A 25945-nucleotide genomic window follows, 5' to 3' on the forward strand; every position below is an offset into this window, starting at 1 on the left:
AGGCTGGCTCTGATTTGCATAATTCACAATTGAGTAACCTTATCTTTCTTACACTGGGTATTGGTGGAGTTCCCTCAGTTCATACTCTAAAACAAGCCACTCTAGGTCATCTTCCTGGCTGGCTGCTCCTTGCAAACATAAGGTTTGAATACCAGGTGGGTGAGGGTTGTGTGCTCACACCCAGAGGACTCTAACAACATTATACTCTGCAGCTAGATGTGACACACTGGTCTGTCAGAGTTTACAAAATGAGCAGCAGAAGTAAAGTCGAAAGCTCTGGAACTCAACTTTGGTGATAGAGGATGAAGCTGTGTCTGAAGATGAAGGCCATAATGATATTAATTCTGAATCTGATGATTATATACCAAATGAGGGAACTGGAATTTCTCCATTAAACATAATAAAGACAGCGTCAGGGCCCACTAGAATGTCAGTGACTCGTTTGCTAAATATCAAGTCAGGTTTTGACTAATTTAGAATTAGATCGTCATTGAACCATGATCTGTGAGAGGTAAATAACACCACTGCACTTAATATTGACTGAAATAGTAACGGCATTAACAATGAGATATAAACAATATTTATTGGACACTTTTGGATAATTGCCCTGGGTCAACAACACAATGGGAAGCCTCTCTTTTACAGAATTACATGTGCCAATGAAACATTTTAACAGTATGCCTATAAGAAAAACCAGCCTTGAGGCAACCATAAAAATGCTGTCCAGTATGTATTGGGCAATATAAGCTTTATTTTGCATATCTGGGTAACTAAACAGCCATTTAAAACAATCATGAATATGTTTGAACACATAGCAATATTTCCAGAATTGTTTTACAATTATAAAACACTGAATTTTGGCACCACACGGTGGTTAAAAACTGGTAAAAGACAAGCCATCTCTGCTCCAATACCTCCTGCTTGAGCTGGATGTAGGCAAGTAGATTAAATCAGGGCATTTTAGATGAATCACTACATAAAGAGTATGGGCATACATTACATGAGAACCTGTAAGACAAACATTGCAATGGAGTCATCAGACAGTTAACACAATGTAAGGGCTCGAATGTGTAATCTCTGTTGAAGACCACTGAACTGTTGACTTATACGGTTGATTTTGGAATCACAGTTTAAAGAGGTCTGCTCTCTGATCTCAAACTACAGCTTTAATTATCTCTTGAAAAGTCAATAGCCTCCATAGAGATTCAACATCAAGATCCTTATTATTCCGTAATTGTGCAGGAACTGTGTGGAGCGCAGATGTAGTCGTTCTAGTAACCCACAGTTATACAAGCTGTAATCTCTCCCTCCAGTGGTGTTTATTAATAAGCAAATAAGGAAAAGTCACGTTAGGTTAATGCTGCTACGGGTGATGTTTAGTATGTGATGGCATCTTTTTATAGACAGAACAAAATGCACACATTTAGGCTGACAAATATTCTCAAAAGTATGCTAAAATGATTTATGTACTTTAAAAAAAAAAAAAAAAAAAGACAAAAAAAAAGGCAAAGTAAAATATTTCATTTTTTTACCCCCAAAAAAAGAAATATTCCTCTACATGTTATTTAAAACGTATCCAGTTTAATTTTTCAGGAGATGAATATGTACACTTTTAATTTCATCATTTGCCTCAGGAAGTGAGCAGTTTACTGTATAATAGATTTACATAGCAAATACTGACATAGTATTCTGTCAAGGCATGTTCCAGCATCAAAATAGGCTTCAAAGTACATAATATTGTTCCACATAAAATAGAAAATCGCTGATCATATTATAATTATTTTAGGGTATCCAAAAATCTGAACACCCCCCCGCCCACATCAATGTACTCTCGTGCGTGATAATTACAATGACAATCAGCAGTTCTTATAGATGCACTAAAAGGAAATAGCAGCCAGAGGGGGAGGGGAGGGCGGACAGGTAAAAAATATACTTCTTCTAAAGGATTTACTCTTGAGCTATCAAATAGATTAAGGCAATAAAAAACAAAAGAAAAACAAAACTTGTAGTGTAATTTGGCAATTCTCATTTTTTATTTTGCTTTCATCAAAGAGTCATCCAGCCTCCACATGACAGCGATTCAGGGTTTCTACTATCCTGAGATGTTTTCTTCTGCTTGAAGGCATCGGAGGACATAGAGGATCACTTGATAGCAGAAAATATACTGCTCCTGAAAAAGGAAAAGAAAAAAAAAAAAAAAGAGAGGGAAATGTAAGGGAAAGCTTGGGAGCTACTAAGATGTGTAAATGCTACTAAGCTTAAAACCAAGTCACCTCTGTTTGAACCATTCCTTGTCTCTGAAGCCTCATGTTCCTGACAACGTCTGAAATATCAAACTACCAAAAGAAAAAGAAAAAAGGAGATTAGAAGTGATACTGAAAAAAGTTATTATTAAATTTATAAGATGAAAAATACTGACATCTGCATCTTTACTGATGAGACCCAGAACCACATCAATGCAGATGAGGGTCCCTGAACGACCAATGCCTGCACTGCAGTGTGTGATTATAGGCCCCGACTGATGAACGTGCCGCATGTAGGATATGAACGTGAGCAGCTGCTCAGGTTGTGAAGGTGTCCCATGGTCGGGCCATCCAGTGTAGTTTAGATGAGTAACAATCTGGTTTTCATTAGTCTGGAAAGAAGGAAACTCATATGTCAATGTGGACAATTCAAGTAGAAACATCTTAAATTAGGGATGTCAAACATAAGGCCAGAGGGTGAGAAACAGTCCAGCAAAGAGTCCAATCCGGCCCACTGGTCTGCTTTGGAAAATTAAGAGTGTGTAGATTTTGGACTTTATCAATAGCGAAAGCTGTAAAACATAAGACCCATCACCCCTAATTAGCATTCATATTACACCACAGTAATAGTCTGATATTAATAAAACTAAAAAATTAAACTTGATGTGAAAAAACAGTTTAACTAAAATAAACCTACAAACTAAACTGCGATGTAAAGTTTGACATCCCCGTCTTAAATTATCTGCACAATCGATCTATACACCGATATACATGATACATATTTACCTGGACATCTTTGACCTCGATGACACGGATGACGAAGTTGTCCAGGTGCTGGTCTTTGATAAGTGTTATCTGTAATCTGTCATCCACCATCTCTGCCGTCCTCGGCGTGTCTGGCCAGTACCGCTGACATTTGACTTTCCCCCCCTCAACCTCCTGGGTCATCATTGCAATCACATTGGACTTCTGCTCCCACACCATCTGCCAGAAGTCCCCCAGAGTAGTGGGTAAGGGTCCTTGACAGGCAATGTACATGAAGTTCTCATCCTTCACCGACATATTAATGAAGTTGGCGTTGATGTAGCCTCCGTCTTTGCCGAGGACAACACGAGTTGTGTCAACTAGAAGAGACGTCATGAAAAGTTTCAGGATTAAAATTTGAATTCAGAGAAAAAAGTACTAAAAAAAGCCATTAAAGTACAGTAGATGTACTGTAATAAAAGAGGATGTAGCCTCAGACCATGAGAAGAGACACAAGTGCTGTGGTTGGAGCATGAGGGGACAGTAAACATTTTATGGACAACTTTGTGGTTTCAGTTGTCAGTCTTATTTAATAGAGAAAGTTTATTTTAAGATGGGACTACTTTGCATATGACAAGTCTCTACATCTTAAAAGTGTGGAGTGTCTAGGTGTGGGGAAGAGGGAACTGATAAAGCATAGTATCATAATAATATATTTTCTTCCGCTTATCTGGGGGCTGGGTCGCAGGGGCAGCAGCCCAAGCAGAGAAGCCCAGACCTCCCTCTCCCCAGCCACCTCCTCCAGTTTATCTGGGGGAACACCAAGACGTTCCTAAACCAGCCGAGAGATATAATCTCTCTAGTGTGTCCTGGGTCTGCCCGGGCCATCCTCCCGGTGGGACATGCCCGAAAATCTCGCCCAGGGGGCATCGTTGTCAGATGCCCAAACCACCTCAACTGGCTCCTTTCGATGTGGAGGAGCAGCGGCTCAGAGTAGAGCAATCCGTCTGTCAATCTTCTGCTTCCTTCTCCCATCGCTCTGAACAAGACCCCGAGATACTTAAACTCCTCCACTTGTATCGATATAGGGACACCAAATATTAGGATCTTATTATATAAAATGTCAATAAAATTATAACTCTTTAGTACTAGTATAATAAATCAATTACTTTTTCAATCCAAAATAGCATTCAGCATGCGGGACGAAGTTGGTAAAACTATAATGGAGGTATCAAAGAAAGAAATCAGGAAAGTGCTGTCTATATCTGAATATGGACCTATTTTGGAATTTCCTAAAAAAAACAAAACCAAAAAAAAGGATGGAATATTTAAAATGAGGTCCAGATCAAAGTAAAATACTCTTGAGATAATACGAGTATAAGGGCTCATGTCACAAACTGCCAAAGCCTGCTGAGAATAGCGAGGTAATCAGCTCAACCGAAAAACCAACCAACACTGGGCACACTTAGTTTGACAAATCTAGGTTCCAATTTAGAGGAAGTCAAGAAATCACCTATTTTATGTGAAAATATCTGCATCCACACAACACTGAGAAAAAAAATGAATAGGGAACTGCATGTTAAAAAAAAAAATAGGAAGCCAAGTGTGCGACACTTCTCTACAGTGAAGTCAAGGGTGACGTTGAAGAAGGTTTGTGAAAGGGTTGCAATATTGCAATATATGCTATTGTAATGTGACAATATATTTGAAATTCAATACTATATGTTGGGTTAGTATCATTATCTGATTCCAATTACTCTGACAGGGACTTTGCTTTCAGATCCACACTTCGTTTGTCACACATGGACCAAGACAGGAACCGCTAAAATGCTCAAGCTGACATTTCACAACAGTAGTCTACAAACCAGTGGGTGATGTCACAGTGGCTACAACCATCGTTCATATACAGTTCATAGTCCATGTTATTAATAGTAATCACATAGGGAACTGCTAGTTTTTCTTACAGGGGACAATATTCTTATAGCGATTCTTCTTCTTGTTCTCCTTCGTCTGACCGATCAAACAGTCGTCCAGCGGCTGGAGATTCTGAAGATTCTGCCAGAACGGAAAATGGATATTCAGAAAAATCTAATGAAAACTATTGTGATTTATTCTTTGGCAATGAAATTCAAAGAGTCATACTTCAAACTCCTGTAGAGGCACTTTCTGTTCCAAAAGTCCCCTCATCATGCGAACCACACTGTTGAGCTTTTGTCCCGTGTACTGGCCTTCAGGGACCACTCTGACAAGGGGCAAAGAGGTCAGCTCGTCCTCTGTGATGATTGGCCCGTCTGTGTGAAGACATAAACGAGGGAATTAAAAGTTTTGTAAGTAACTTATGACAATTATTTACATGTATTGTCTGAGACACTGACTCCTACCATCTTTTGACTTTGAGTTCATGTTTTCAATTGGCAGTTCATCGCTTCCCCACGTGATTTCATCATCGTCTGGCTGCCCAGCACTCATCTGCAGGTAGCTGTTGGTTCAACACAAACAGCCAAGAGGTCTTAATATAAATGATGTACAACCTTAAATCTGATGAGTGCACATCTAAAAAGTAAAATCGTACTTTTCATTGTGTGGATTGTCAACACTTTCCTCATTCCATCTCACCTTTCGGGAGTTCTGCAGTAAAACAAACAAACAAACAAACAAAAATCAAATGACACAAACAAAACAACATCAGAAAAAGCAGACGGTTGTTTCTGTGGTTTCTCAAATGGCGAGTTTGATTTGTACCTCAGGAGAATCTTCTGGTAAAGAAGAGCCATCGCCGTCCGTGTCCTCCGAAAGCTCTGTGCCCTGCTCGGTCTCTCTCCTCTCTCCTAGTTCATCATCATAGTCTGTGAAATATGGGAATGTAGTTTATGTTGTTTTGTTGTTGTTTTTTACACATTTATAACTTTCCAGTTCATTCTGCAGCCTGTGTGTGCTATACCTATAGGTGGTATGACAGGACACAGCTTAGTCTTCATGCTACTGTCGCCACTCAGACCTGAAATAAACACGAGCAGGTTGCTTTAGAAAATATTCAGAAAGAAAAATACACTCATGAGACAAAAGTTTAAAAAATACAAGTGCATGATTTTACCAGTATTTCCATTGCACTTGTCGGAGTTGATGGGTAGAGAGGCCAGGTATGTGTTTGGGTTCTGGTCTGGTGGTCTGGATACAATAAGATGCACCAGGCCTTTAGTTTTACGGATGGTGGTGACAGCTTTGGTATGGGACACACCTGTCATTAGCTCTTCATTCACCTACAAGACAGAGAGCCAGTCAGTCAGGGCTGTATACAGTCTCAGAAAATCCACAGAAAATACTTTCTTTACTTTGTAGCCAATTATTTACAAAATATTCACAAAAAGAAAATGCTTTTTTAAATTATTTTAAATTCTGTGTTATTACAACACAGAATTTAAGAGATTCATGTTAAAAACAACAACAAAAAAAATAAATCTACAAGTAAATCACAATGTAATGTGTTTTGTTTAACAAAGCACATTCCAAGTCCAAAAACACTCACTTTAAGCAGCCTGTCTCCTACTTGCAGCTTGCCTGAGGACTCTGCTACTCCTCCTGGTGTGATGGATTTAACAAAGATCCCTCTCTCCCCTCCAATTACGGAAAACCCCAGACCTCCTGACGGCGGCTTCTCCAGATCTACCTTTATGATCTCTTCCTGCGTTTTCAGCAAACAAATGTGGAGTCACCTTTGATTTGTCATTCAACACTTCAGCAAGTTACTTTTTTTGTTGGTTGGGTAACTGTCTGCGTTCCATTAACAATAACACCTGATGAACTCCACCGACATATTTCATAGCTGTTTGCTTGGCAAAACATAACCAACACAAGAACATGTTTTCACCCCCAGGCACCAACATAATTAAAAAAACAAACAAAAAAAACTCACCTCTAAAGGACAAAGTGCTGCGAGACCTTCTGTATCTCTTAATTCTTCCCCTTTAAGGAACCCTTAAACAGAAAACAAAAGTTGCAGTTACGCTTATCCCATTATTACTTTGGTTTATCGAGTTTTTATTATCATCCCCTTTTTAAAATAAAGTTTTCACACCATCTTTAAATATTTGGCAAGTAAGAAACTTGATATGAGTAAATCTATTCTTATTTAGATCGATTTATCAGAGCACCTGTAAGTCACATTTCTTTAGATTATAAAGCATACCATTCATGGTGGATGAAACCGTCGTGCTAACATTGTTGTTGAGAAAAGAAAGCCTTTTCTGCATAGGACAAACTGGCTTTCCATCCCTGTTAGAGTAAATAAAAGAAAATAAAAGTTACCGAGATTATTGTTAAGATCTTGTATTTTCTGTAATGTGCAATGCTATTAAGACAAAAAACATAAAAACAAGCACCAAAAAAAAAATTCACAAAGGATAGATGTTATTCTTTTTTAGTGTAGACTACCTTGTGGCTTTTAGCGTGAGTTCACTGGGGGAGTGCTCCAATAGCCTAGTGCTCTCACTGAGAGTCAGGTCCTGGGTAGGGGCCCCATTGATGTAGTGGATTAGGTCAAGTGGCATTAAGCTTCCTTCTTTAGAGGCTAATGAACCCGGAAGAATATCTTTCACATATAAGATCCCGTACAAACTGTCACTACCACCATCCAGTACCAAACCTGGGGAATGAATAAAGAATAAAAATATTAAGATTTGATTCTTAAGAACTAATTTCTGATGCAACCTTTGGGAAGATTTTCAAGACATTAGTGGCTTAATGTGAGACACACCAGTGATATTTTCTTTTCTTAATCAAGGTCGTTTCTTACCCAGTGGTTCTTGGTTCATCTTGAAGTAAATGTCAGGCAGCAGATGAGCTTCTATGGTGGGTTTAGGAACCTCCAAGACCCTTCCTACCACCAAGTCAACCACCCGAGGGGCAGCACGCACAAGATTGACCACCTCGGTGTGGCCCATATCGCTCACATCAGTGTTATTCACCTGTAGACAAAAAACATTCATTCAATGTATAATGGTTTGGGAAACACAAAGGAACAGAGAGCCAGACTGTTTCCAGTTTGTACTTGATAACCGCCTCTATATGTCTGTGTAGGTTCTCAGTCATCCAGGTCATAATAATCGAAGGAGCTTGGAAAGAAAAGCAACTGGACTTCTTTAAGTTTCCATAGTGTCCATTGATGTAGTTTCACTCTTTAGTTGCATACCTACAACTGAGGCAGTGGAGACTGTCAGAAAATCAACTACAGCAAGACAGCTTCTTAGAAAACAGAACTAGTTTTACCCCGATCAGATTTGCACACTATTAGACCTCTGCCTTAGCACCACATAATTTAAATACGTTTAAATACAACAAGGGTTTCTGCAGACAAAAACATGGATGTGCCATGGCCTACCCAGTGTCTTCCAATGTAGCCAATCTTTACATGGAGCTAGTAGAAAGTAAAGTTCTTGGCTCTTTCAAAGGGACAGCACCTAGCCACTGGTACTGATACATGGTGCAGGCTGTTCACATCAACTCAGTGGAAACAAAGTCACCAGGGGAGACAAAGGATAACAGTTTGCCATTTCTGGGCCATGCTGTGCACATTGAGGAGAATGGAAACCTCAACATTAAAGTTTAGCCCCCACACAGAGACAAGTACCTGCTTTTTGACTCCCACAACCCTCTGGAACACAAACTTGGAGTAAACAGGACTCTGCAACACCGGGCAGAATACATTCCTTCTAAGCCAGATGGAAAAGAAAGGAACGCACACATGTAGAGAAAACTCTTAAAACATGCGGTTATCCCAACTGGGCTTTCATCAAATCAGCAAAGATGCACAGTAAAGAAGGTCACCAACTAGGGAGAAACAGAAGGACAAACGGACAATCCCTTATGTAGCAGGTTTGTCAGAGAAGCTCAGGAAAATTATCTTCGAGCACGAAAACCCAGCCACACACTCAGACAAAAACTGGCTCATGCCAAGGACAAAACTCCCAAACACATACTAAACAACAGGAAAACCAAACAGCCACCTCATAAACACATGGCACAAGACAGAAGAGCCACCTCAACAGGACAAGACTCTGCATCTAAAAGAAAAAAGGTCAATCTTTCAATGATGCTAATGTACACATTTTAGACAGAAAAGGCAGATAGATGGCTTTTTTCACTCCTCTTGCAAACTATGTCCATGTGAATGACCATCCTTGAACAGAGGGGGTGGCCTGCGACACCAGCTGTCTGCCATCTATAATCCAGTTTTGAAATCCCTTCCCAGGTGTGTTAACGCCCTCTTACATCTTGCGTCAGCTGATCTCAATACGTCACACAATAGGGTGAGGCAAGGTCTCACAATGATTTCACCTGAAACCTCTGCTGATAATGATAATCCACACGCTTTTCACACCTTGGCACATAGTGAATAATGGGAATTTATACCGTGATCATTCGGTCCCCGGGCCTGAGCCTTCCATCTCCTTTGGCTGGATCCTGGATGATGTCATGGATGTAACATCCATGATCATTGCCTTCAGTGAGGGTGAAGCCAAGGCTGCCCTTTTCTGACTTCACCAAAGAGACCTGTAGCTCTACTTCCTAGCAACAACAAAAACACATAACCTCAGTAACAGGAATAACATCTTGATCCACATTTTAGTGGAAACCCTAAAATGATTAGATTATGATTCCCTTCCTCAGTTCTTACTGGGACGAATTCATCTCCATCCTGTCCATTGCCAGGTGCAGTGAGGTTCAAGGGCAGAGGTAGTGGAGGAGGCAGGGGATCTGGGCTTGGGGAAGACAGGGAGGACACCTTCGGAAAAGTGGATGACTCCAGATCAGTTCCCACTGGGGATGAAAGTCCCCTGACCAAACATCCACAAAGCCAAAATTTAGCAAAAACACTAATAATCACATTTATAACTGATAATGCTAATCGAGTATTTAACATTAGATGAATTACCGGTTGCTGAGGTCTGATCTTGTCATTGATAGATTTGAGGAATAAAAAGCTGAGTGCATGTCATCCAGATGACCACTGCTGTCGTAGCGTCCCAGTCCCGGGTTGCTACCGGAGGTCTGGTAAACACTCCGCTCCCAGTTCTGCCTGCTGTTCTCCACAGAGCCTGCGCTGAAAGCTTCTTCCACCTCCTCATCCCCATCGGTGCTGTCGCTGTAGCTGTTGCGTCGGCCAGGGGTTCTGTGTAGCAGCCTCTCCAGGGCGTCTTCCACAGGGCCCTGTTTCTTACTCCCTGGAGCAGACGTGAGCCTTTCTAAGTTCAAGCTGGGCTCTCCAAATGTCCCTGGTGTCTTTCTAGGCGATGGCTTAGGTGTCTAGGAAGAAATTTGGTTCAATTTAAGTTTTCAACTAATGCTTGAAAGACTCTCAGTGATGAGGAAAATATTAAGTGACTCACCAAAGCTGCAGTGTCCATCTCAGGAAGAATGCCATGCTCAGGTCTACAGAGAAGCAAAGTCACCTCTTGACCAGTTCCTCTCAGAGCGGATATCACCTCCTACACAAAATGTAAAGGAACCACAATTTCAAACACATTATGACATCAAATAACTTTGATGTGATTCTTGAATGGGAACTGAGACAAAGTGTATTACATACATGTTGCGAGAGTCCTTTGAGTGGGGTTTGATTGACACGCAAGATGACATCACCAACTTTGATACGACCGCTTTCTGCGGCTGGCTGGCCAGGAAACAGTTTTTTAACCCTCACCATGCTGGAGCCAGGGGGTTCGTTGGGGATGTTCTCCTCTCGGCTAAAACTGAAACCCAGCCCTGATGTGTTTTTCAGCAGGCACACCTCAAACATATTATCTGTGAAACAGAACACATGAATTTGCAGTTATTGCCATAGATGGTCAAGTCAAGTCAAGTCAAGTTTATTTATAGAGCACATTTAAAAACAACCAAGGCTGACCAAAGTGCTGTACAGTAAATACAGATAAAAATACAATAGAACACAATTTCGTAAAACACCTCGCTGATCAAATAAAAAATAAATAAACAAATAAATTAAACCTTTCTAAAAGCCAATGAAAAGAGGTGAGTTTTAAGAGCAGTTTTAAAAGTTTCTAGGCTTTTGGAGAATCTGACGTGAGGAGATGAATGGTCACACAGAATAAGATAAAATATAAAACCAGAATGAATTATAGCTTATTATAATAACAGCCATATAATACACTAACAACCTGTAGACGGTGTACCCAACCTCTTAAAATTACATGCAAATAAATATAAGGAAAGGATGTTCTTTTGGGGGTGTGGGGGGCTCAAAACTGGATTTTATAGTCTGATTTGGTAAAACATTTAGTATATTGTATATTAGGAACCTGACTAAAAACATACAACTTCAGGACACGCCTGATACACAAAACAAAAAGTGCATTCCCAACTTGTATTTATAACCAGTTAGGGAGAGCACAAAACTAAAGGATAGTCCAGCTCTTGTTGCAGAAGAGCAATTTATGTAGCTTCTGCCCATCTACTCAGCTCTAATACAACAGCAGTGTGCAAACGATGGGTTGTACACACATGCTCATTTGATCTTGATGTAAGTCTTGGTGTAACACTGCGAAAAAAAAAAATACATTGTATGACCAAATTTGATTGTTTACAGGTGGACACAAGTATCAAAAAGAAATGGTGCATATATCTTAAAAAGTCTGTTAGCCTTTTTAAAACTCAAGATGGCTGTTGGCAAAAGAAGACAATATAATTTGTTATTCAGAGTAACTATAAAGTAAATGTCAAATCACATATGTTCAATAATGTAGAAATTTACTTTAGAAGTCTGAAACTACTCTTTTTTTTCTTTTTAAATCATTTGCAAACAGTCTCCAGTAGTACAGGAATTACTATTCATTTCCATTACATCTGCTGGATGGACCCTTACATTCTCACCTGCAGAAAAGCAAACTCGTATTGCTTATGGTTGCAAAAGAGTTAGAGGAGGTTGTCTACTATTCCTAAGATCAGTGGCTTGATCTACTGCGTCCGTATGTGGAAGCATCCTTGGACAAAATACTGTAAAACGCCTCTTAAGCATCTATCTGGGCTTTAAAAAGTGGCTGCAGGTTGCAGTATAAAAGTAATTCGTGTGCTAGGTGAGGGTAAAAAACAACAACAGAAAAACCGCATTATAGAAACTACAGTCGTTTTACAATGACTAAACTAGGAGAGGGTGGAACATTAACCAACTAACCTAACTTACTTGATGGTGCAGTTAGATTAGTTATGCAGGTAAGTTAATACATCAAAGAGCTGGGCAGCGGAGTGGGGCATGTGTTGCCTTGGAGCAAGAAGGTATGAACCTGCCAAAAGACCTGCCTGTCAGGTTATTCTAAAGTCCCTTTTTGGTGCCATAGTAAGTGGTTATCTGTCTCTCTGCAACTGCCTGTTGAAAAGATAAGTGGCTATTTTAAAAAAAAACAAAAAAACCTTAAAATTAAAATAATAGCATGGTGTGCCCTGAGAGCCTGGGTAAAAGTCTTTATGCATTTAACACGTGAAATTCACTGAATTGCACAGGAAAAAAAAAAGGCACCTAATGAATATTAAATGTCTGAACCTAGCTTTGTTGCAGTGCTACGAAAGAGGTCAAAGGATAATCCCTCAACCTGCACTTTGCTGTGCATTTTCAATGATAATTAGACCACTGAAATTAGACCACAGAAAACAGGAAAAAGCATTACAGGGTGCGTTAAAATGGATCTCCAATCCCAAAATAAACCACACCACATCCTTTACCTTGTGTGATGAAGCTGTACTCTGGTTTTTCTTTGGCTTCGAGTGTCTGCTCCTTGTTCTTGGTCGGACTTCTGTCGTAGCCAGTGCTGGCAGATGGTGGAGTGTTCTTAGGTGTGAGGGGAGCGTGGATGCTGTTTGCAGGTACGTGACCCCTCTCCAGCAACAAGTGCACTGTCTGAGCCACGCAGGAAGTAAAACTAAGTGTTAAGATGCCAGCTAGGCAGCAACATAATTTAAAGATACTGCTCACATGGTGGCTCATGGGAACTGTCATCCCCTCACCTGTCCGGTGTCTCTGAGAGCCTCTACCGCTTGCTGATGAGTGGCCCCCTCCAGGCTCTTTCCATTGACAGCCACCACACGATCACCTAAGCCGCAGACAGACAGGTATTGCCCAAAGACGAAAGAGTCTAAATTTCATCCAATTTCATTTTTTCCTTTGTGCTACATATTTGTTACACTAGTGTCTACCTTTCTGTATCCTTCCATCAAGCTCTGCAGCACCTTTTGGTATAAGACCTTTCACATAGATGCCTCCATGTCGGACAGCAGTGCCAGCTCCTCCCTAAGATAATGACAGAACTCTTAGTGAAATGAGCCAAAGAGAAAATGCATAATTCTTTATTTGTCTGTGGGGGTTGATGGCAGGGTTGGATGTGTTTTATATGATAACTGCTTTATCTTTATTGTGGCTTCAGAACTGTGAAGAGAATATCAAACTGTACAAGAGAAGTATTTTAAAGTAATTTTAACAGAAAATTCAAGACCAGAAGTTTATATTTCAGTTTTTTTGGATCGGGGGTTGAATGAAGCTTATACTTTGGTGCATAAGAACTGTCACAGGTGGAGTAGATGATGATTTTGAAGTTTAGCAAGTTTTGTCAAAGACCAAGTTAAAACTTGGTTTTAGACACTATGAATCATGACCATATGACACAAGCTCCTTTTCCTCTTGTTCAAATGACCTTTTAGGTGGATTTTGTGATTCTGGAGTTTGCTTAGGTATTAAACAAAGCTCTTATTATTTTTAAATCTTCTAAAAATTTAAAAAGACCAACAACACAAGTTCATGTGTGACAGCAGTCTGAAGACATAATAAAGTGATTTGTTAAAATGGTTTAGTGGTTTAATTAACCCAAGTCAATCATATTCAAAATTCCAGAGAGACTAATTAGAGCAGTGATTACTCACATCATTTAAAGTCCCTACTGTAAGAGATACTGTGACATTTCTTTCTTTCAAATCCTTCTTGATTAAAAAAATAAAGTTGACATGCATGAGGGTTAGTATTACCACAAGAACGTCCAACACACGGCAATAAGAAATGAAACCAAACCAAACAACATGTGAACTGGATGAGTCGGGGGGGGGGGGGGAAAAAAGGTGCAAAACAAAGAAAAGGGTGAAAACCTTGCCGAACAGTACCGTGACACTTAAGCCCAGGCTGCTGTCTTTTTTGGACAGCTCAATGTCATATAGTTCTCCTGGATGGAGACTATTGACCCCTGAGGCATTACCATTTAAATTTTCCATGATGTTTTCCTGCAAACAGAGAATAGGGCATTACAGTGAATTATCACAAGCCTGAACATGCAGAAAGAAATCAAGGTGAGTGAGTAGACTGACTAAACAAGCCAATACAGTGAAAAAACACAAGGAATATCATGCAGCATACAGTTGCAATGCAGCCTTTCATTGACAGTGTAAATGCAATGACAGGCAAATGTTATAAAGAACAGGCAGTTAGTTGTGCCAAGCATCAGGTTATATGTAATGCTTGTGTATAGAAAACAAACAATCATATTCTGTTCCATTAACGTAAGAAAATTTCTACTAGAAGACACAATTCTGTGTATTATACTTAACGGAGCTCCTAATTGAGAGCCTAGGGCAATGTATAAAAGCAGGGAATCCATTAAAATGAGTCCATTTAAAAAAATAAACAAACCTTTTTGACCTTTTGTTTCTCTTGACTACTTGAATAAGTTTCCTCGTCCATGTCTGAATCTCCACGGTCAGAATGCTCAGAGACTTTGGGAGCTTCCAGCACTTTAGATTTTCTAGTTTTGGGAGGTAGAGCTGGTGGTGTAGGATCAGGACCTACATTTGGATGTTGGGCAGTGGGTGCAGCACTCCTTTCTAGGTATTGCTGAACTCCACCAGGGGCTTGGTTGGTTTTAGCCACAATGCTCGTCTTAGAGTCTTGAGAACTGAGGGCAGTGTCCTGTTGAGCTGGTGATGAGTTAGATGACTGTATGCCAGCACTTTGCTGTAGAGGGCTGGGGCTTCTTGTTCCTGCATGCTCTTCTGAGGAGGTATCAAAGTCCAGTTCTTGTTTCTGAGCAGAGTTAAGGGACTTAAATGAAGACCCGTGCTGGTAGGGTGAATATCCTCCAGGAGATTCTGTTGGAACAAAAAAGGTTTTGGATAAAAGTCAGGATCAATCCTGACAAGGTGCACATGAAAACAAAAATTATACCTGTAACCCTGATTTTACCTTTGTAGAGCCTCTCTTTGGGCTGTGATACGACGAGAGTAACGTCATCAGGAGAATTCTGAAGTATATCAACCACGGTCGTGTGAGAAAGTCCTTCTAGGCTTTTCTCATTTACAGAGATCAGCCGGTCACCTGAATCAACAAGACCACCGTTGCTCACACAGACAACAACTACTCATATTCACAGCAAGAATGAAACAACCTTAAGAGCTAACCATCAGCACAAGCAGACAACAAGAACACCATCATCTGAATACGGAAGGTAGAAAGTGGCAACAAAAAAGTAGCATACCGGGTTTGAGGCAGCCATTGATATCAGCGGGACCACCGGGAGTGACGGAGCTAATGATGGTGCCAAGGTCTGCGCGGCCAGAGTTCTCTCCTGCTACAACTTGAAACCCTACAGGACAAACACACACCGCAAATGTATGAACCCAAAACTATAAACTGTTGCATGCAAATGTAGAGGCAGCCTCTGGCAAACACCATTTTTGTTTATTCAGCTGAAAGATTTGCATACAGCAAAATTACTGGTTATCCAAGTCCTTAAAATAGAAAAGCAACAGGTTGCCTAAGGGGGAGTTATTCACTTCTTTTAACTCAGAAATCTGTCAAGTATACAGCATGTCCAGGGTCCCCCCAGCATTTCAAGCAGTTTAAAGCAGTTGTCAAAACAGCAGAGACTGTGTAAAATAAAACTAATTTTATGAATAGATTCATTCACTCTTACCTAGTCCGTATTTCACATCTTTCTTCAAGTTTACAGTTGTGATCTCTCTCTCTGGAGATGGTAACGCATTAACCTTTTTCTTTAGGGAATCTGTCCAAAGAAAAAACATTAAATACATGACATCTTCTGTAACACAGTTACGTCCTTTTTGAGTTTGGTAAGCAGGGAAGAAAACGCAGCCCACTCTGAAAGCACTACACTGTAACTACTAATCAGTTCAAGAGGACATACAGTGTAGCTGAAGGGCTCCCTCTTTAGTAGAATTGAATAACAAGCCTGAAAAGCTTGGCTAAGCTGGGATGAAAGTTGAGTTCAGTGCCAAGAATTAAGCTATTAAATGGTGGGAGCGGGGCCAAAGCCAAGGTCCACAGGCATCGAGCACTGAGAGAAAAGAGACTGGACTATTTTTTTGTATATATTCATGGTTTGCTAAATCTCAGAGAGATATTGGTGAACAGACTAGAGTTGTAGAGACAGAATGCTAAAAATGAGTAATAATTGGTATCTGTGGGAACAAGAATCACATTGCCTTACGTACCATTCACAGATGCTGGGGTTGAAGGTGGTCCAGAGGAATTGTGCATGCTAACACCTGTGAAAGAATGCAACGCATTAATAAGAGCATTCTTTCAGTATTTCAGGCATGACCTCTACACCTCTGATGCTCCGCTCTTCACAGGTCAGCATTCTTACCTACTACATATGCTTGGCCGGTATCCTCTATGGAAGAGGAGTCAGATTCTTTTTTGGACATGCTGGTGCTCCAGGCTGCGCTGCTGAGGGGTGGTATGCCAAATGATCTGAGAAAGCAAAACACAGATGAGAAAAATTAGGTGTCTTCTACAACGCTGAAGACACTCTCTTAATAACATTAGGCCCCTGAAATTTCTAAGCTAAAAATCACAGGTCATCTGTGAAGCTGACACAAGGGGGAGCAGCTGACACAAAACAGACTTGTTGCTTACTAAAAAAGGCACAATGACACAAACACACACTAAGGCGCATGTACACCCACACACAGACCCCTGGGGGTCAATTACAGGCTGGAGTTTTATATGTCTCTGTAGTGCAGAGTAGTCTCAGCAACAGATCCTCAGTAACTTTAGTCTGCCCTGAAGAGACTGACAGTGAAACCTAAACACATGTACAGGACCCCATACTGGAGGAAAAAGGCATTGAATAAAAAGATGAGAAACACAGTTTTCTTATTTATTTTTCTTATTTCTTATTATAAAGTTAAATTCAGCATTTGCTCATAATTTCCTTTCATTACGTTTCATCAATCTTATGGGAAATAATCCGGGTCTTGCTTTTGACATGTTTTGCTTTTCTCAACTCACTTGTCCTGTTGGTGTAGGATGGAGTCTGTGTCTGAGCTGGCTCGCTGATGTTGCTGGAAGTGAGAGGCCAGTTGGTTGGCTTGTGGCTGACTAAGTCCGCTGTGCGACTGACCACGATACAAGTCTGCCAGCCTGTCCTCCGGAGACTCTGGCATTTGCCCGAGGTTGTGGTGGGAACGACTCATTGCTCGGGGATTGGAAAGGACCGTGGAGGCCGCTGGATTGAACCCTGGAAAGTGAAGCTCATCTTGGACTAATACTGAGCCAGACAGTGCCTTATTGAGGGCTGCCTCTGAGTATGAGATTCTCTTCAGTTGGTCTGGGTTGGAGCGTGTCGATAAACTTGGGGCCAGGCTGCCCGAACTCGCTCTCATACCAACGGCATCTCCACTCCGAGAGTCGAGGGAGTACTGCAAACTGTTTTCTGGTGAGCGGGAACATGAAAGACATAAAAGTCTGTCATTCTATAGTAATAATAATCATTAGTGCTTATTAACATGAGGCAGGTAATTCCAAAGAGCTGATTCGTTGATTTATTCCAATTAGTGTTGCCTGTGACAGATGCATCAAGTTAACCCTCATCTCTATTAAAAAACAAGCAGCGCTTAGCTGGCTATATATTTACATCATTCTAAATAATATCTTGCTTACCTAGGTCTTGCTGCTCCTGGTTGTTTTGGCGAGCCTTCATCTGCAGGTGGAACTTATGCTGATCTGAACACAGCTGTAGCAAATACTGACATGTCTTGTTGCTGTCTGTCTGAAACAGGTGCTTAATGCCATCTGATGTGTTCTGAAGGCAAATCTTCTTTTTCTGGAGGATTACAGACAAAAAAGAAACAAAAAAATGCTAATAATAATAAACAAAGTGAAAATGGCCATCAATTGGATTACACTATAGTGGAAAACAAATACTGGTATACTGTAATACAGGTTTATTTCGAATAATAAGAGTCAAGCGCATACCGCAAAGGAAATCTTCTTTGTCTCCCTCCAGGGGAACCTTAGCACTGGGGTACGATTTCCATTAAGGACTTCAAAAATGAGCACCCCCTTGGAGTAAACACCCAGCATGATCCCTGTCTGAGATCTCTTCTCAGGAAGCACTCGATGGAAGTGGACTCCATATTCTGTCAGCTTCTGGCTCATCTTTAAAGACAAGAGAGATGGTACTAAGATACTCAAATAATAATCAAATTAACATAGAAAACAGGAACTTTCCAAATGAGAACCAGGGGTTAGTTTTTTGGGTTTTTTTTTTTTCAAATTAAGGTTGATGAGGAAGCAAACATCCGTTTTTGTAGTCTCCAATGAGACAAAAAATACAACAAAATGAAATTTAAACAGACATTTTGCTCTTGTTACGGTACTTATTTTTTGTCAAACATACACTGCATGTCAGTCCTTCTGCCGAAGTAAACTGTTTGGTATAAAATAATCATTTACATCACAAAATAAAAACCTTGAGTTGCAATTTATTACTGAAAAAAATAACTTCAGCCATAACTGAATATATTTTTGATATCGACATGAAAACTGAATTTAAACGCAGTCTACTTTATTATTGCCAACCTTAAGGAACTCAAACTCCGCCTCAGATTCTGTTGCTCCGTAGTAGTTGCTGTGAAGCTTTGGCAGATCCTCCCTGATGGTGGTCTGGCCCACTTTGTCCAAGACAGACATCGAGAGATAGTGCTCCATTCGGAAATAAGTCTTCCCATGGAGCTGCAGGATCGGGATTAATGAGATTATTTTTAAGATACTTTTATTGTTTTATATATACAAGAGTCAAATGAAATACATTTTTTTTAAAGTCATACGAGAAAAGAAACTTTTAGTTGACTGATAACAAACAGATAAACAGCTGAGTGGGTACCTCAGGTTGATAGTCACCAAATTCAGCCTGCAATGCCAGAGAAGCCAGCAGCATGGCATCTTCTGTGCCGCAGCGCACTCTTTCCTCCAAGATGTCCTTCCTTAGCTGTAGGTAGTACTGATGTTTGGTCAATGCGTGCCTAGAATCCACAGAAAATCACTTTAAGCGGTTAATATGCCAACATGAACACACTGTTATTTCTTTATGTAACGACAGCACACATTTGGCTTTTCCAGCTAATTGTGTGCACTTACTGTATTAAGTTGATATCTTCAAGGAAGAATTTGATGCGGAAAAAAAGGTTAAAAAGCATGTCAGATCTCCTTTTCTTGGACTCCTCCTTCCATCCCTCTGGGGCCACTTTGGATAATTTGGCATCAAGATCAACGAAGAAAAACTCATTTTCTGTGTGTGATTTTCAGGATGAAAGGGTTAGAAAGTCAAGTTAGGCTGTCTTAAGCTTTGCATCTTTACAGGAAATTGATCAAAATGAACAACTAAAACCAACCAAACCAATATTTGTTTATGTGCATTTATACACTTTTAAACTTTCCACTTCAAAAATGAAAACATTTATTTCGAATACAATTTGAGTTAATTTTAAAGAACTTTTAAAATGCTTTTTTCTTATGTGAGAATTAAGACCTCTGGGGGCAACTACTAAAGACTAAACAAACAAAGAACAACTGTGAAACACTTATCAAAATAACACAAGATCACATCCATTCTCTCACACACACACACACACCTCAAACCACAAACACACAATACCTTTGAGGTATGCGAGGCCGAAGAGATGATGCTCCACAAGTCCAGTGTGAGCAACCACCATGTCAAAAACGTCTTTACACACTGCCTTGATGTCACAGCTCAGCTCCAGCTTTTGGCCATTGAGCAGTACCACACCCACCTTCCTCTGCACTTCTTCCACCTTCCCACGTTTCTTGAGTTAAAGAATACAAAGCATGGAGTAATGGTTTACAAACAGATATAAAAATATGAATTCTTTGGCTTCAAGATGGCATAACTTTACATTCTCACCATTATTGACGAGGGAACAGATAAGGGCACGCAGGGCTCGCTGGCCATCTTCACAAACTCGGGTCCGTGAAAGTTCTACCACATAATAAAAAAGTCACTGTTAGACTTAAGTTTTATTTTACCAGCACACTAAAGGGTCTTTTGAAAATTACAACTGCCCTCTCACCCATGATATAAAATATGCATAACACAAATACTTCACACTAAGCTGCCACTTTATTAGGTATACCTACTCAGTTGCTTGTTAATGCAAATATCTAATCAGCCAGTAATTTGGCAACAACCCAGTGCATTTAGGCATGGAGACATGGTGTAAACGACCTGCTTAAGTTCAAGCTGAAAATCAGAATGGGGAAAGAAAGGGGGATTCATGTCACTCTGAATGTGGCACGGTTGTTGGTGCCAGATGTGCTGGACTGAATATTTCAGAACAGGAAACGAAGGCCAAAATTCACACAGGCTCACTATAAAAATTGCACAACAGAAGATTGGAAAACATTCCCTGGTTCAGTGATTCTTGATTTCTTCTGACTCAGACTCAGATGGAAGGGTCAGAATTTGGCCTTAACAACATGAAAGGATCCATCCATCATGCATCCATCCCACCTTGTATCAAGGCAACTGGTAATGTTGTAATAATGTGGGAGATATTTTTTCTGGAAAACCTTGGGCCTCTTAGTACCAAACAACATAACCACCTTCAGTATTGCTGCTAATTACGTTTATCCCTTTATGACCACAGTATGCCCATTTTGTGATGGTTACTTCCAGCAGGATAGCATGCCACAAAGCTCAGATCATCTCAAACTGGTTTCCTGAACATGACAATGAGCTCACTGTACTCAAATGGCCTGCACAGTGACCAGATCACAATCTAATGGAGCCCCTTTGGGATGTGGTGGAATGGCAGATAGGCATCATGGATGTGCAGCTGACCAATCTGAAGCAACTCTCTGATGCCATCATGTTAATATCCACCAAAATCTCTGAATAATGTTTCCAGCACCTTGTTGAATCTGTGACACAAAGAATTAAGATACTCTGAAAGCAGAATGGGTACAACCAGGTTCTAAAAAAAGGTATAACTCATAAAGTGACCAATTGCGATGCTTTATAGTGTTGTACACATTTCCTTGTTGATTTTTTTGTTTTGTGTTTTTGCTATAATGTAATCTCACATGAGTCAGAAGAGCAGGACTCCTCTTCCTTAACTCACATGCTGTAGGTTTTTCCAACTGGAAACCTTTATTTCCTAAATTCCGCCAATTATAATCAACCACAAACACACTAAAAAGTCTAGTCCTAGCAAGGGTGCTTAATTTATTGGCAATATAATATTCTATAGTATTTATGGTATACTGGGAACAGCAACACAATTGTTACCATGCTTACCAACTGTGTTGATAAGCATGGTAACTATTATTTGGTATTTGGTAAATACTGCCAAATTAGACCATCCCACAAGGGAAAAAAGGGAGGGGAAAAAATCCACACGTCCCACAATCCTACATACTTTTAATTACTATAAGGAGGCTGAAATGAATTATGTACTCCAGTCAGCAGTTCATCTTTAGAGCATCAACAAGTTTGCTGCCAATGAGCTCATGTGAGTCTAAATTATACATCCATCATCAAATATTGCAATGCAAACACGCTTCAAGGCCACAAATGCTCAGAACTTGGATGCCGTTCTAGAGTTAGTGTGCTCCATAGTGATTAAAGAGCCTTTCTATATTTAAATACGAATGTCTTTTGTAAAGAAAAAAAAAAGTCCAAAACTGCAAGAAAGATCATAATTAACAGAACATCAGTAATACTGCTACATGTGCAAACCTTGAGTTTGCGTGGAGGTACAGAAGAGGTATAGAGAGACTCTTGAAGGGCCAAGGGGTCGTCTGTGGGGTAGAGGTTGGCCCTGGACAGCCTGTGGGCCATGTGGGCCTGAAGCCGCTGCACTTCCTCCTCTTGCCTCTGCAGCAGCAACTCTGCTCCAACCAGAGTGTCAGCTCCCCCCTCATTGTGCCTGCAGGGAAAAGAAGAGAAGAGGATGGGTGTCAGAAGAGTCTGATGCTGTCTATAAGCAAAAAGGAAGCTATTCTCTCTGTGTGAGTGTGTGGTGGGGTTTATGTGAAGATACGTCTTCTATTTGGACACTTTGTTTCATTTTTTATGTAATGGACAAGTTTAAAGCTAGCAGCAAAATGGCTTTTTGTGTACAGCTGATGTTTTCGCTTTAGCATTCTGGGGAAAAAGGGAAGAAAAAGGGGCTCTGCTGTGGGACAAATTGTTGAGCAGGCTGAACAACAGCAGGCAGTTCTGATCTATAATGCCAGAGATTAGAGAGAGACAGAGAATGTTGAATGTGGATGTCACATTAGATGACCTCACTAGTGAAGCATGGAGCTGACCCTGCCAAGCCACACCAGCTGTATGTTTGTGGCTTAGAGTACCAAACAGGATAGCTTCCTCATTCACCAGGATATTTGTGAGGTGGGGGTGGGATGGGTGAGGGGCACGTGAAGGGGGGGGGGGGGGGGGGGGGGGGGGGGGGAGACTGGGCATTACCTGTGTCTGTTTGCATTGTGGCTTGCCAGCGCCAACGCGTCATGTTCGGTTAGAAGTGCCAGCTGGGAGCCATACCTGCCAATTTCACCAGGTTTCTTAGCTAGAAAAGACAGCAGAATGTCAGTACAATAAACAAAAACAAAGGAAAATACACATCAATTAACATGAATACTTAGGTCCATCATGTAAGTATGCCAAAATTAGCTATACAGGCTAATTTTCCTCTGCAGTCACCAGTAGGCTAGTGGCATTTTTTTTTTTTTTTTTTTTTTTTTTTTTTTAAACATAAAGAGAAACCCCCCCCCCCAAAAAAGATGCAAAAGCATCCAAGCATAGAGGTGCACAAAAAAGCCAAAGGGCTAAATGCTGTTTTTACATTTTTATAGTAAAACAGACACGCACACATGGTGCTGCAAATATACCTGTCAAAGGTGCAATTATAGAAGAGTAAAATCAGCACAACAAATGGCATCTCTGTTGCCTTGCAATAAAGTGTGCTGCATTACAGCAACGGTAGGTGTAATAAAGTAATGACATACAGCTTTTCTGTCTTATAAGTTATTACTGAATGCATGTTTAAAAACAGGTTTGGATTTAGTAACACAAACTATGTTAGAGATGCTTTAGAATTCCACTACATTCTAGTGAATAATATAGATCCACAAGTTTCTTTTTCAGTGTTAAACTTTGGTGCAGGGTTACATTAGAATGGGCTTCAAGTCTTTTTGGCCTTTAACTAAATTTTGCAGCAGGGATTTGTTTTTAGTGATATGGATGGAAAAAGTTAGCCAGTTAATGTCTTAACTTTTAGGCTGATCTTAACTGAACTCCTCATTGACTAGCTCAGCCTTCTGTTGTGTTGACAATTTTAAGTGAATTAATCTTGAGTAGTCCTAGTGTGGAAATGGTAAATGGTCTGTATTTATATAGCGCTTTACTAGTCCCCAAGGACCCCAAAGCGCTTTACATATCCAGTCATCCACCCATTCACACACACATTCACACACTGGTGATGGCAGCTACATTGTAGCCACAGCCACCCTGGGGCGCACTGACAGAGGCGAGGCTGCTGGACACTGGCGCCACCGGGCCCTCTGACCACCACCAGTAGGCAACGGGTGAAGTGTCTTGCCCAAGGACACAACGACCGAGACTGTCCAAGCCGGGGCTCGAACCGGCAACCTTCGATTACAAGGCGAACTCCCAACTCTTGAGCCACGATCGCCCTTACATTATGCACACTACTACTACAATAACAATAAGGTGCATTGCACAATTTAATTTTTCACTGACAGTGGAAAGGAATTCTTACCTTATGCAATCTTACATAGTGAAAGGCAACATGCAATTTGTTTAGCGGCATCAGACAATCAAATAACAGCAGTTGATTGGAAGTTACCTCAACATGGGAAACTGCCAGGTCTGCTGCTGTGCTTCTAAATCAAGCAAAAGCAGCGGCACTTCGCTTTAAGCCTAAAAAGTGCACTATGAAGTCACCGTAAGCCACTGCGGAAACTGAGTATTAGCAGAACAGCCACAGCTCAGTATGGCTCTCTCATGTTATTATTAAGTGACTGATTTATTCTCTTGCATGCACATAGCCAAGATGAGTTACATGTGTGCGGCACCTATCACCTGTTAGTTACATTTCATAGTATGCTATGTGTGGGTGGGATCGCCATTAAAAGTGTAATAGCAGTAAAGGATTTGTCAGTGGCGTCTTTTACCTTGCCTGTAATCTGGATCAGAGGAGGCGAGTGAGGGGCTTTCACTGGATGAACTGTAATCACTGTGGTACCTGTGGTGGGTGTGGACTGGATCTGGCAACAGAGAAATTCATTTGAAAATTATGTATTATACAAACCACACAGTAGTATAGTAATAACAATAATAACATCAATAACAACAAAAGGGATAACTTCATGCACTTAATACAAATTAAGGTGTTAAGGTGAAGCCGTGTATTTGTCAATGTTACATAAAACAGAGGTTTACAATAAGTTGTATGAGACTTTATGGGGCTAGGACAACATATGAATTGATGGGCGCATGTTTTCATTTACTCCACAATCTACTGAAACCAAACGGTGACACTAAGCCTGTAAAATAATACACACAAAGCAGGATTTAGTCATGCTGTGGGTAAACACTCCTAATGAAAGGCATATGTACCTACAAGGAAAAGCAGATTTAGCAAGTGTATGCAGGCATGCCTCCAGTCAGGTTAGAATGCTTTTTTTTTTTTTTTTTAATTTAAGGCGTAAACTTTTGTCTTGCTAGACTGGGTGAACCACAGCACCACAGCAAGTACAGACCAGTTCCCCACACTTAAATGTTTCTCAAAGCAAAGCCCAATTAACTTAATAATAACCTAAAAATCTGTGGTAACTGAGAAAAAACAAACAAACAATATGATTCAATCTGAAACCTACCCTAATGTATCATGTGCTCTTTGCATTGTACACAGAACTTGAAAATCCTGCTCCTCAGTACCAACTACATAGCTTGAATGAATGGGATTCCCAAGTCACTGCTAAGGCATTTTATTTTACAGTTTCACAAAACAACAGAGTTCAACTTGTACTGATCTCTGTCTTTCGTAAACATGTTAAGCAAAAAAGCATTGTGGCCCGACAGCCACTATAATGTTACTTAGAGGAAGGAGGACTGGTTGGACTATCACCCAAAATAGTTTTCCATCTTCCAGTGGACGGTGACTCATTTCCTTTAACACAAAAAGGTGCACAGAGGAGCAGTCTTGTGTAATTTACAGTAAGTTACCCATGCAGTCACAATGACTTGCATTTCTGCTTCAAAGCCCTCACTGAGACATACATACGTGCAGTCACCTGCCTTTATACTTAGGTGAGTTTTAGAAACACTGAGGTGAAGAATACAATGCAGAGAAAAATTATCATCATGAAAAAGCTTTTTCAAAGAAGAGGAGCTTACAACAGCTAATAAAAAAAAAACCATATTTATCAATATGGATTACTTAACAACACTTTACTGAGCTTCACAGAAAGGAGGAAACATGATAAAAAGCAATAAAGCATTTGATTTTAAAGGAATCTACTTCTACTATTTCAACTACGATGTTTTGCTATAAGTCAGAATGATACTGGAGGTTATTTCAGTTTTATCAACCTTGTCAAGGAAGGAAAAAAAAATAAAAAA

The 25945-nt window shown here is 40.4% G+C and overlaps 1 protein-coding gene across 3 annotated transcripts in view; it reads right to left on the reverse strand.

Annotated features, from left to right (window-relative positions):
* Positions 1–606: 606 nt before the first annotated feature.
* ptpn13 (protein tyrosine phosphatase non-receptor type 13) overlaps positions 607–25945 on the reverse strand; it is a 52293-nt gene continuing 26954 nt past the window's right edge. Inside the window, exons 8-49 of one of the 3 annotated variants that reach the window (XM_080874128.1) lie at positions 24496–24588; positions 22769–22868; positions 22037–22226; positions 20204–20278; positions 19934–20105; positions 19417–19567; positions 19163–19301; positions 18859–19011; positions 18253–18435; positions 17938–18100; positions 17287–17710; positions 16640–16746; positions 16485–16538; positions 15947–16036; positions 15509–15616; positions 15217–15348; positions 14668–15122; positions 14145–14261; positions 13191–13284; positions 13002–13087; positions 12720–12894; positions 10573–10787; positions 10373–10471; positions 9919–10289; positions 9661–9820; positions 9396–9551; positions 7780–7951; positions 7419–7629; positions 7174–7259; positions 6901–6962; positions 6514–6669; positions 6082–6247; positions 5929–5985; positions 5730–5833; positions 5560–5615; positions 5369–5466; positions 5130–5278; positions 4952–5042; positions 3030–3367; positions 2420–2635; positions 2274–2336; positions 607–2170 (exon numbers count right to left, since the gene is read on the reverse strand). In XM_080874128.1, coding sequence (XP_080730254.1) covers positions 2093–2170; positions 2274–2336; positions 2420–2635; positions 3030–3367; positions 4952–5042; positions 5130–5278; positions 5369–5466; positions 5560–5615; positions 5730–5833; positions 5929–5985; positions 6082–6247; positions 6514–6669; positions 6901–6962; positions 7174–7259; positions 7419–7629; positions 7780–7951; positions 9396–9551; positions 9661–9820; positions 9919–10289; positions 10373–10471; positions 10573–10787; positions 12720–12894; positions 13002–13087; positions 13191–13284; positions 14145–14261; positions 14668–15122; positions 15217–15348; positions 15509–15616; positions 15947–16036; positions 16485–16538; positions 16640–16746; positions 17287–17710; positions 17938–18100; positions 18253–18435; positions 18859–19011; positions 19163–19301; positions 19417–19567; positions 19934–20105; positions 20204–20278; positions 22037–22226; positions 22769–22868; positions 24496–24588 — 6365 coding nt within the window. In that variant the 3' untranslated portion in view covers positions 607–2092. Of the gene's footprint in view, positions 2171–2273; positions 2337–2419; positions 2636–3029; positions 3368–4951; positions 5043–5129; positions 5279–5368; positions 5467–5559; positions 5616–5729; positions 5834–5928; positions 5986–6081; positions 6248–6513; positions 6670–6900; positions 6963–7173; positions 7260–7418; positions 7630–7779; positions 7952–9395; positions 9552–9660; positions 9821–9918; positions 10290–10372; positions 10472–10572; positions 10788–12719; positions 12895–13001; positions 13088–13190; positions 13285–14129; positions 14262–14667; positions 15123–15216; positions 15349–15508; positions 15617–15946; positions 16037–16484; positions 16539–16639; positions 16747–17286; positions 17711–17937; positions 18101–18252; positions 18436–18858; positions 19012–19162; positions 19302–19416; positions 19568–19933; positions 20106–20203; positions 20279–22036; positions 22227–22768; positions 22869–24495; positions 24589–25945 lie in introns of all 3 variants that reach the window. The other 2 variants (XM_080874127.1, XM_080874129.1) reach the window with 2 other exon arrangements.

Source organism: Rhamphochromis sp. 'chilingali' (genome assembly GCF_963969265.1).
Source record: "Rhamphochromis sp. 'chilingali' genome assembly, chromosome: 2".
Classification (NCBI taxonomy): domain Eukaryota; kingdom Metazoa; phylum Chordata; class Actinopteri; order Cichliformes; family Cichlidae; genus Rhamphochromis; species Rhamphochromis sp. 'chilingali'.